This window comes from Pelecanus crispus, chromosome 13, assembly GCF_030463565.1.
Source record: "Pelecanus crispus isolate bPelCri1 chromosome 13, bPelCri1.pri, whole genome shotgun sequence".
NCBI lineage: Eukaryota > Metazoa > Chordata > Aves > Pelecaniformes > Pelecanidae > Pelecanus > Pelecanus crispus.
The window spans coordinates 3,475,166-3,487,245 of record NC_134655.1 but is presented as its reverse complement, the minus strand read 5'-3'; the positions used below and the strand labels follow the sequence as shown (position 1 = coordinate 3,487,245).

The following is a 12,080-nucleotide window of genomic DNA, read 5'->3' as shown; positions in this document are numbered from 1 at the left end:
GGACAGGACTATGTCATTCAAAGTAGAATGTTATTCTTATGCAATTTTGCTAAATTAACACACATCTCAAGTGCCTTAACTTCACTAATTTAGTTGTTTGATGTTTCAACTTGTTGAGATGCATTTTTCTATGCCATACAGAATGACAAGCCTTAGTGGAATGGATAAATTGTGTGCCTGACTGGATTTTGGACAAGTTTCAATAAAATTTTTTAGTCTAATCCATGCTCCTGTGTCTCTTGAACTTTAACATAAAACACAACAAACCAACCTCTTTTCTTCCGCTGTTGCTTCAGTGTGTTAGTAAAAATGTCTGTGTACAGTAAATAACCTGAGTATGGCTGAGTAGACTGGATTAGTAGCATATATGTGTTTATGCAGGAAATTACAGCCCAAAACGTCAATACTAGAGATCTTCTCATGTAGCCAACAAATAGCATAAAGATTGCATGGTTTTTACTTTGACAGCTGTCCCTGAGGTGAAGAATCTTAGCATTCTGGAGCCAAGATTACGTTTATCAGCAATGGTTTCTGATAGCGTGTTTTAAAAATTAACTGGTCTGTAACGGAAATTCATGCTGAAATCGCATTTTTTAAGAAGTTAAAATTTCAAAGTGCTTTCATCTGCTATGAGAATTCTCACGAAGGATTTGGAAAAGTACTGGTGTTTGTTTCTGTATTGGATCTTGAGGTTTACTGCTTTCTGATACTGAGAATGTTTAATCATCAAATACAAACCACTACTCAACTGATGCCATACCACCACTTTGAACTTTATTAAGGGGAATAGAGTAACAGCAAAACAAAGAACAAACTTGAGGCTCTTGAGTAAGTGGTCCATCTGTTTTCAGTTTTTGTCGTGCTTTTTCTTTGACGAATAGAGAATGAGTTTCACATAATCTATTCCATTTAAAAGCTCAGATCTTGACCATTCCTATAAACTTCATTTAAGCATAGTGTTTTATTGTTCTGGATTAATTGTGCTACTTTTATCACAGATAATAATCTGGAAAAGATGTATATGTAGTTTGCATTTTCTAGGTCAGGAGCACATAAAGTTATTAAAATACTCTCTTGTCAATTGATTACATGTCTTTCAGACATTTTTTTCTTAAAAGTAGGCTAATACCTACTTAAGAAAACTAATTACTACGCTTATGAAAAAAATAATCGGTGTGATGAGACTCTACAGTGGCCCTTGGTTTGTCCTGCAAACTAAGCTCTGAATCCTCATTCTTCCAGGTATATTGGAGCAGCCGGCAGTGTCTACTAGTAGAGCGCTGGGGGAAGGGGTCCTGTGCGCTGGGGGAACTACCCGTAGGTACGTTAGATGTGCAGAATGCTTCTCTACGGACGCACACAGCAGCTGCCCATACGCAGACTTTGGTGTGCTTCTACAATCTGGTTTTTGACAACCTCATGATAGTGCCAGATTTTGTCTTCTGCGGTAATTGTTGGGAGATGGAAACGGTTCCATTCTTACTTTATCTTGACCTTTTCTCGCCGTAGGATTTCTTTTTCATGTGCGACTTTACATATAAGTTATGAATTGGAGGCAATTAAATTTGGGTTTTTTTAAACTGCTTTCAAATACGTTCTTCCATCTCCCAAGGAAATAGTAAAAAAAAAAAAAAAATTACAGAGTAAAAGTAATAAATGTATCTATTTAGTTGTTCTAAATCAGTAGGATATTAGTCCATAAAGCAGACTAAATCCCTTGAAGAGGAAAAATGTTTTGTGTTCTTACTTTAATCACACAATTGGAATACTAATGCAAAGCTAACAATAGGTAATGCTTCTGGTTGAATTTATCTGTCTGGTGGCAAAAAAATAGAATGGCTTTTTGCAGGTTTTTAATAGAATTTGTAGCAGCCAGTTAACATGGATTTATTTTTTTTCCTTCTAAAATTTAGCTAGAAGGCAGGTGATGCTTTGGTCTTCTAAAGCTGTAGCATTGACCATGAAAGCTGTTATTAAATCTGCTCTTTGGTGAAATTCAACAAACACAGGATGCAGTTCTTGGGTAAAATGTTAAATTCTAAAGCAAATTGTGTTTAGACCAGTTTGTAGAATTTCCCTGGGATGTGTAAGCTTGTATGTGCTGAAGTGCGTAAATGCTATTTATTCTATTATCATTGCCTTTTAGAATGAAATAGATATTAAGGAGTAGTTATACTTAAGATGTCAAGGCTTTCACTTACGATTTTTTTTCTTGTCTTTTGCACATTGCGTTATGAAACCAGGTGAGTTGGTACTTTTTTTTTTTTTTAGTTTCTGCAGAAAAATATATTAATTTTCAAAACTGGTTATCTTTATAATAAGTGAATAATACTTGTGTCACCTGTTTCAAATTCTGTGTGGTACTGGACTTGGTTTTGGTCATCCATTCTGTTTTGGTCATGTGGGGAGATGGATGTTCCCATGAAAACCCCAGCCAGCGGAGTTCGGTAGCCGCCTCGTGAAAGCACGTAGCTTCTTTCCCTCAGAATAGGGATGTGTTCCAGTCGTCTTCTCTTCTGCATTCCCGTCAGATGTTAAAATCTGTATGAAGCTGCTAGTACAAGCAGGGAAAATTATCTTGGCATACTTCTGTGAAGCTGCCAACAACGCGTTTCCTTATCTAAAGAATTTTCTGTTTTTTTAAAAAAAAAAAGTTCTAGCGAAGCTGGGGTTCAGTGAAGCTCTAGCTAGCAGCGCAACTTGGGTGCTGTTCAACAAGTTCAACCTCGATAATTCTCAGTGTAGCTTACGTTGCTCATATCTTGCTGTCTTTTTATTCGGTACGTGGGAAACTCCTCCAGAGCTCCTGTGCTCGTGTCCTGGTCTGCGGTGCGTTGGATGGCTGCTCCCCACAGCGGATCGGGGTCGTTCTGGTGCTGTTCCGGGAGTTGGGCCGGCTCCACCGCGTCACCCTGCCTCTGGCTGTTGCGTTGAAATGCCACGATTAACGCGATGTCGTTGAAGCCAGGTTGCGGAGCTGCCCAAAGCCGCTGTCCTCTGGCGACGAAGGGGGCGGCTGGGCCGGGGGGAGAAGGTGCCACGCGCCCCTCGCGACGCGCCCCTCGCCTCCCGCCGCGCTGGCCGCGGCCACCGGGGCACCCGAGGGCTGGAGCCCCCTGCTGGGCAAAGTCGTCAGTACACTTTGTTTTGGAATGATGTCACGGGACTTGGTGCGTGACGTCAGGCCCCTGCCGGTGATGTAACCCTCCCTCCAGCCAATCAGAGCGGGGAAGGTTGGGACGGTGACGTGAAGGACCCTAGCAACAGGCCCCGTCGGAGCCGCCCAATTAGAAAATCGCTGGGGGCGGCAAGGAGCCAATGGGAGCCGGCGAAGGAGGAAGGCGGCAGGAGGCAGGTCTCCCTCAGCCTCCCTCCGATAAGATGGCGGCGGAGCTTGCGATGGTGGCAATAGCGGCTTTGTCTCCTTTCAGCGCCTGAGCCCGGTTCCGGCCCGGCCGGCCGCACCGAGCAGCGGCAGCGGAGACATGACCGCAGAGCCCGTGAGGTACGGCGCGGGGCCCGCCCCTGCGGGGAAGCGGCGGCCGCTGCTGGCGGGCGGCCTCCGCGGCTGCACCGCCCGGCCCGGCCCGGCCCGCGGCCCCCCCCTCCCGCCCGGCGGGGCTGGGGCTGGGGCGGGGACGGGCCCGGGGCGGCGGGCGCTGGCGGCGGTCGGGCCGGAGGCGGGATGGCGGCGGGCGGCCGGGCGGGGAGCGCAGGGGGAGGGGGCGGAGGCGGCCGGGCGCATCCGGGCGGCGGGGCCCGGAGCCGGAGCCGGAGCCGCACGCCGCTCTTCCCCGGGCGCGGCGGGGTCGGGCCCGGGCCCGAGGGGCGGGCAAGGCTGGGTTGGGCAGGGCAGGGCTGTCCCGTCCCGTTCCGGCGGGAAGGCCTGGAGGGGCGGGGCCGCCATCGCCCCCCGCCGCCGGCCGCCATGCCCTCGCCGCCGGGTGCCGCGGGGATGCGCCCTCCGGTCGTCCGCCCCCGCCCCACGTGTTGGTGCCGTAGTAGAGTCCCGCCGATCCCCCCGGGAAGGATCTCTTCGTGCTGGTTTACAAACATCTCCCTCTACCCTTGAGGAGCTGCCTCCTGCCGCCTTCGTTGTTAGGAACGGCTCCTGTTTTGCTGCGTAAAGTAAGCCGACAAAACACCGAGTAAAGTCAGTCTTAAGCAAGACGCCATGTTAAACTATTAATAAATAGTTGGCTTTGTGCGCTCCCAGTTTATCGCTCTCTCAAGGGGTCTGATCAGCACAGCCCGTCACCCACAAATATTCCAAATGCCTGCGGCGCTATATAAACAATAAAGTATTGTCACTTGACCCTCACGAATGTTGCATGTATCTTCGCAATCGAACAGCGTTACAGGGATGCATCACGCTGTCTGAAGTGCTGAGCCTTGGGTAAAGTTTTTTCTGTTGTCCTATTTGTGTATCTTCACCACCCACTTTTAGGCTTTTTTTGAGTAGTTCGTAACTGCTGTTTAGTTTCAGCCAGAAGTTAAAGGGATGGTAGTTTTCCTCCTCTTCTGTATTGCTTGATTTTAAAGCCTTAACATTTCTGAGGAAGTAGTGCATGTGTAGTCTGCTTCTAGCAAAAAGAGATTTTTAAAAGCTTGTCATCGTTATTGATGTTGCTCACATGCTGGATGCAAGTCCTGAGTATTGCAAATACACGTTATTTGGTGCACAGCCTCACAACGGTTAGTAGTTTCTTCTGCATATCTTTTCTTCCTTATTTTGTAAGACAGGAATTGTCCATCTCTGTCTCCTTTCTTTTTCTCACTCCCACTTTCTCCCCTCTGTGTTCTTAAAAGTACTTTGACAGCTTAAACCACTTTAGTGTTGAATCGATTATTTTGTGTGTTGACTGAAATACTAATTAAGGGGCTTTCTCCTTTTTCTTCTCCAATCCCTGAAAATCAAGGGTAGAGTTTGATTTTTATATAGCAAAAAGATCTGCCTTACTAATGTTTATTGACTGTTTTATGGTCATAATTAGTAGTACGTGTTCTGAAAAATGCTCTTCCATTTGGACTGCTTTGCTTTTTATTTTACGATGACTGTTGTGTTATTTTGAACCACTTGTTCCTGGTCTAAGTTATGAAGGTTTTGTACTTAACCCTTTCCATATTCTTGCCTGGTCATTATTGCAACAATTAGCATTACTGCTAAGGGGCTGTTTTAGTTGGTGCTTCAGTGGAAGAGGATACAGAAGCTCATATGTTTTCTGTGCCATTTTTCAGATTACCTGCAGACAGACAGGTAAATTGGATTATTTCAAATTATTTGTAATCTTGAAGATCAAAAAGTATGTACAAAATAGATTTGAGATTGTATGTAGGCTTTGGGTTGGATCTGTCCCACATAATAAGCAGGCCCTGGGGCAAACTACTTTTGAGTTGATGGACATAATACTTTTTTGGTGCTCCAGACTTTTCTGCTGTTTGTGTTCTCATTCAGTCTAAATGTTTTTTTATCATTCTCATCCCATATAGAGCTCATTCTGAACATTTTGTTCTTATTTTACAGGAACAGTTCCATGCCAGGAACTAGGCATGACATTCATTGTAGGGTGCCGTGGTTTCAGGGTTATAAGCTGATGAACACACTGCATGGGCTTTTCCTTATTTTCTGTCAAGTCAAGTTGTACTTAAAGTTAGAGGGAATCAGAGGGAAAAGAAACACACCCTCTGTCTCTTTTGTTCCCATTTCCCAGAAGTCCTGTTGGCCTGTCAGCTGCCTGCATTTCTGTCACCCTGCACTGTCACCCTACCCGTTCATTTCATCTTCTGCTATCTGCAGTTTCGCTCACGTAAGACGTGTACAGAAATAAAGCTAGGAGATTGTTGTTACAATTCTTTGGAAGATATGCAAACAGTAGAACTTTGATGGAAAATCTTTTCCCAGCACTTCTGAAGGAGACTTACAGTGTTTACAAGGAAAGCAGTCAATCAATACTAGTCTGCTGGCTATGAAGTTTTAAACTTCTGTTATAAGGAATACTCTTATTTAATAATAAGAACCTAGAAGTCTCCAATGTCTAGGATGAAAAGTTTGGAATACTGAAAAGCATGATGAAAACTGGAGTAACTTCCTAAAAAACTTTAAAAAAAAAAAAATGCTGCCTCTGTAAATGTTTATAAAGATTTCTCTACAACTTTCGCCCAAAAAACTTGGTGGTTTTTTCCTTTTTTTTAAAGTGGAGGAATCTTTGTCGTAGTGACCTAACCTGTTCCTACCGATCAGTTCATACATTGTACAAAATAAGCACAACAATAGAAAAAGAAGACAAGTTTTGAATCTCACTCGCTTGAACCATCTGGTAGTCAATGTAGTGATACTAGCGTTGTTTTAAGTTGGCAAAATAAACTTCGTTTTTTTTCTGATTCAGGCTTTTCAACTTTAAGTATCGTATTTTGGTAGCGTGGTCTTAATGTTTTTGTTAAATTTTCTGCATTTTTGAGTCACTTGAGTTTCTTTGTTCTCATTGACTTACAGGATCGTCTGAGGCATGTTATTTAAAGCCACAATAATCTGTTTGGAAATAAGTCAGTAGCAATCTTCCGTATTCTCGGAAGGTATAGTGTAAGGTAGCTGTCTTTCACACAATCATGTGGAATGGGCGTAAGCAGATTCTTTGACTCTTCCTCCAAAAGGAGCAAAACTTTAGGCTGGCTGTTGTCTTCTGTGCCAGACGTACCCCAGAGCCAATGTGTTTACTTAAATTAAATTCTCTAAGAGAGGACCTTACTGCAGAGACTTCATTATTTCTGTTTTAGTACAATAGTGTCTCTCTTAGGGTTTTGTAAACTTTGTGTCAGGGTCTCTGTGGGGCTTGACTGAAGGTGTCTTCATTTTCTGCGAAATAATTTGTGTGACAAAGGGGCGTATCATACAAATTCTGTGGCAGGATGGCCTTAACATGGTGGAAACTTGAAATTCCCAGTTCGGTTATAGATGAGCATTTGCACCCTCTGCTTGAAGGGAGGAAAAGTTAGTGCTCTTTATGTGGATATACCTCACCAAAAGAAAATACCAAAATAATGCTAAAATGTGGTGTGTTCACCATAAAAACAAATGCCTGCAGTATATGACAAAGTATGTTTTTAGATTGGATCGCTAGATGTGTCTTTTATAAATGGGAAAGCCTAAGGATACTACCGAACCTCGTGCAATCACATTTTGTATCGCTGGAGCTCAGCTTGTGCCTGCAGGTGATTTGGAAACATGAATCAGTTCACGGATAGGTCGGTGGCAAGTTGTTCCAGTGGTGAGTCAGGAGGTGAAAGAAGAAATTGTAGAAATTCAGTGGCAAATATAGTGGAAGGTTTTATATTGACTTCAAAAGATGGTAGGTAAAGCGCCCTGATTTACTAAAGGAAGAGTATAAAGCTTTCATATTTGTTACAACAGCTAGCCACCAGGCATCTATCATTCAAGATGGATGATGGATTGATTGATGTTGAGATTTTTTTTCTTCTTTTTTTTTTTTTCTTTAGAAAAGGATTGAAACCTTGAAAAAATAAAGAACTTGGTTACACAGGTTGTTGACCGCTGTCAACTTTAGTGCTATTTAGGCAGTTCATTTGCAAGTCTGAAAGCTGCACAGTTGTAGAAATTGCTATCTTAGTAGGTCCAACTGTAGGTCTTAATAGGTTCAACTGTAGAAGCTTTGTTGGGCAAATATATCTATCATAGAATCGTTTAGGTTGGAAAAGACCTTTAAGATCATCCAGTCCAACCATTAGCCTAACATTACCAACTCCACCACTAAACCAGTTAAGGGGAGAGTAGCAACCCCATGCCTCCTGGCTTGGTGGCTGGATCATTTATAATGAAAGTAAAAACATGTAAAGCAAAGCCAAAAAAAATAAGGCAATAAGTTCAGGACTGACAGTGGGGTAAACTGAGATGACTTTTTATTTCGTAAAATAGAAAAACTGTGCTTCAGGTGGGCTACAACCCTTAAAACCTGTAGCAAACCTGATTGGAAATGTCTGGGAGACTCAAAGGGACACGCTTGAATTCGTAGACGGAGTTTGTAATGAACGATGTCTTGTTGAGAATCTGTGATAAACTCCAGGAAGCAGAAGGCAAATGAAGTAAAAGAGAAGGCAGTTGTAGAGTTAGAGGGGTACGATGCTATTGGATGTGGAGCCCCTCTTTCTCTTTCTTTAAAGAAAATGCGTTTAAGCTTTTTAAATACAACTTTCTGTTTTGTATGTATATATGCTAGTTTCAGCTTCCTTTCCTGAGTTAATATAGTAAGGTATTCAGTTTGCTTTTTGTGATTTTTGTCTTGTAAAGGTGAAAATACTGTATTTAGATTTTCAAGTGGTTGACGCCAGTCATTCTTTCTCAGTTTGAAGATTATTTTGCCATTGAAGTTGTAGACTTCTGTGTGGCATTCAAGCCAACCTAACAGTGAGATTGTTTGTCTTGGCTTTTTTTTGTTTGTTTGTTTGTTTTTAAACTCCCATTAAAGAAACAGGTTAAAAAACCAAAGAATTTTTCACTTTTTAGTGAAGCATGGTAACTCTCAGCCAAATCCTGATATGGTTGTTTGGATACCATCTCAACAAAAAGAAATTGTATAATCTTCCTTGAACAGAATAAAGAGTCTCTTAGTGAGTTTGAACTATTGCTTTCTCATTCCCCTTGTGTGTCTGGAGGAAAATAATTCTGTTTACTTGTCTGAACCTGTTATGCTGTACTTAAGCTCCAAAGTTCCTTCATCCACATCATTGAGTGTCTTCAGCTGTACTAGATACCACTTGATTAAGCCCCTGTGGATTTAAAGTTGGTTCTAAACAAAGTAAAAGAATGAATCTGTGTTAATGAAGTCTTAAGCATAGAATCTCCGAGTTTGATGACGTGCTAGATGCCTGCATCTCTTTTCAGTTAGCGCCTCGGTATTCAGGTATTTTCTGGCTGTATCTGATATAGTAAGTTTAATGTTCTACAATTCTGTCTAAACATGAGAGCGCTTTTTTACTGTGAGAATGGTTAAACACTGGAACAGGTCACCGAGTGAGGTTGTGGATCCTCCATCTGTGGAGGTACTCGGAACCTGCGTGGACCTATTTCTGGGTGACCTCCTGTAGCTGTCTGTGCTTGCGCTGGGGGGTGGGACTAAGCCATCTCCAGAGGTCCCTTCCAGCCTAAATAATTCTGTGATTCCTGGTGTCGTTTACCTGACCAACTCTTAATTTTGCTGCTGCATGATAGGTCAAGCTCACATAGTGTGCTGCTGCCACTGAAGCTACAGTCCCTTCCTCCGCAGCTCAGACTGTCATCACCTCTGCTTGCAGGAACATTCAGAGCAGTGAGCAGTGTGCTGGATTAGGGAAATTATCTACATTCCGTAGAAAAAATGGCTACTTTTAATATGGATCAGCTTCTGTGCGTATGCCAGAACAAATACTTGTGCTGAAAGGGAGGAGAAAGGAGACAACTGAGCATGTGGGTGGCATCAGGTGTGGGTGGCATCGGGTGTGTGTGTTGGGGCGTGAGGGTTTGTGTCCTTTGGCAGCAGAGCTGGTTCACGCCAACTCGGACAGATTGTGTGAATCCTGATTGTAAAGCCTCCCTTGTTTTGGTGTAATAGGTATATCCGTATAAATAAGTTACAAAATACTAATCTGATTTAGGCTATACAATATCATGTTGCTTTGCCCTTGAAAAGCCATTGTTGAGTTAAAAAACAACCACCAGGATAGCAGTGCTCTGTTTCCCCACCTTTAGAAAACCATATTCTTTTACTTGCTCAACTGATACAGTGGTAGGCTGACTTTATTTTCTGGTTACGTATTTTTTCTGAGAGAAGTAGTCTTAGGATATTGCAGGTGTGTTCACTCCTTTTCTTACTAGGGATAAGAAAATGAACTTCTGTTGTAGATTTTATCATCTTTCACATTTTCCAACAGTCTTAAGCTATTTCATTCACGCGTGTTCAGCCACAATATTGACATGTTTCGAATGAAACAGCTATGTAGGCTCTGCCCTTGTAACTGAACTCTTTGAATTGGGGTAGTCTAACACTTTTCCTTCTCATCAGGAAAAACTTTTATGAAGATTTGCAAGTGACAGAATGCTGGCCTGATTATATTAAGGCTTAGGTAGTAAGAAAGGAAATTATACATTGGGGGGGGAAGGATGTGTAGTACCAGTTTTGAAATTGTATGTTTAATTAAATTACATAAATTTCAGCTTTATTTACTATAAACCAAACACGATCCTCTTTTAAAATTACTGTAACACATTAGATATAGAAATGCTTTGGAAAAATATGTTCTGATCTCCTTCAGAACTTTGGGTGCATCCATATTAGCATCTGAATTAAGAAGTCCATTTTTAGAGAAAGGTCTCCAGATTGTCCTTGCTTATTGAGTTTCGTTGATAACGTGGGGGGGCTTGGAGTGCACAAACTGCGTTGCTTCTGGGTGGAACTAAGCTGAAAGATGCGCTCCAGCGTTCTGTGCTCTGACTGCTAGTGCTTGTTCAGTCTGCAGAACCAGACCACACCTAGTTTGAATTACTGCAATGTATGTAGCATGGGGATCGGGTCATCAGCACCAAACCTGCCTGTGTTCTGATGTAGATGTAGTTCTTCCCATTCCTTTTCCCACTGGCTAAATTAAAATATTCAGACTTTTGCTGTGGGTTGTCGGATTTCTGTCATTCACATAGGGATGCAGTCTGAAGCAGAGGATGGTAGTCTACAGACCGGCAGTTTAAAAGCACATCTGGTTTTCTTTTTCTTTAAATTTTTTTTTTTTCCTAAGGATTGTTTAATTTTGTCTGCTCAGTGCTTGTTGTTCTGAAGTATTTAATTTCAGCTTCAAAAGTGAAAAATGATTGGGACTTAACTTTAAGCAACTGTAAAGATGAATTTAAAAAACTTGTGCCGTTGAACTATTTTAAAAGTTTAAACATAGATAAATTTTAGCCAAGTGTTGAACTTAAGGAAGGTGAGTGCTTAAGATAGGAAAATTTTTGCGAAAGCGTATTTGTCAACAGTGAGATAGATGAAAAGCTGGAAAGCACTCCTGTTTCACTGACTCTCAGCAGCCGCTTGAAATTCAGATGAGGGGCACTTATTTGGACTAAAAGTTGGTAGGATCGTGTGGAAGAATGAGAAATTAATTTGTTTAAAGAAAATAGAGTTTTAAAATCGTTATTCCAGATGTTGACAATAACTGGGACATTCCCCACCTACATTTTTGAAGTGCCTGAGCAAAGTAGATAGAAACTGAGCGCAATAAGAAGGTTTTTCCAGTGCAGTTTCACAGTATAATCCAATGTGACCGAGGTTTGCTGCTGAAATGGGCAGCCCTGCTCTTTCCCCTGCCCTGGCTATGAATTTTCAGCACCTCACCTGCCATCAGAGAGAATGATCATGTGAATGTGTGGCAAGTTGGATCCAAATGAAAAATGTTCCTTAAAATTTTATTTGTTCAAGGTGATTTGACTCACTTTGCAGAAGCATGGTCATTAACTAACACAGGTGATGAAATCATGTGGTGGGTTGACCCTGGCTGGGCACCAGGTGCCCACCAAAGCTGGAAGAGGGAGAGAAAATTCAATGAAAGGCTCGTGGGTCGAGGTAAGGACAGGGAGATCACTCAGCAGCTACCATCATGGGCAAAACAGACTCGGCTTGGGGAAATGTAATTTATTACCAACCAAATCAGAGTAGGGTAACGAGAAATAAAACCAAATCTTAAAAATGCTTTACCCCCACCCCTCTCTTTTATCCGGGCTCGACTTCACTCCCGATTTCTCTGCTTTCTCCCCCTGCGGGGATGGAGAATGGGGGTTGCGGTCAGTTCATCACACGTTGTCTGCTGCTTCTTCCTCCTCACACTCTTCCCCAGCTCCAGCGTGGGGTCCCTCCCATGGGAGACAGTCCTCCATGAACTGCTCCAATGTGGGTCCCTCCCATGGGCTGCAGTTCTTCACAGACTGCTCCAGCGCGGGGTCCCTCCCACGGGAGACAGTCCTCCACAAACTGCTCCAGCGTGGGTCCCCCGCGGGGTCCCCAGCCCTGCCAGCAAACCTGCTCCAGCCTGGGCTCCTCTCTCCA

At 42.9% G+C, this 12,080-nt stretch overlaps 1 protein-coding gene across 5 annotated transcripts in view; it reads left to right on the top strand.

Annotated features, from left to right (window-relative positions):
• Positions 1-1,249: 1,249 nt before the first annotated feature.
• ATRX (ATRX chromatin remodeler) overlaps positions 1,250-12,080 on the top strand; it is an 89,422-nt gene continuing 78,591 nt past the window's right edge. For 3 of the 5 annotated variants that reach the window (XM_075720747.1, XM_075720745.1, XM_075720744.1), the window contains exon 1: positions 4,026-4,396. In XM_075720747.1, coding sequence (XP_075576862.1) covers positions 4,332-4,396 — 65 coding nt within the window. In that variant the 5' untranslated portion in view covers positions 4,026-4,331. Of the gene's footprint in view, positions 1,322-3,367; positions 3,506-4,025; positions 4,397-12,080 lie in introns of those variants that run through there. The other 2 variants (XM_075720749.1, XM_075720746.1) reach the window with 2 other exon arrangements.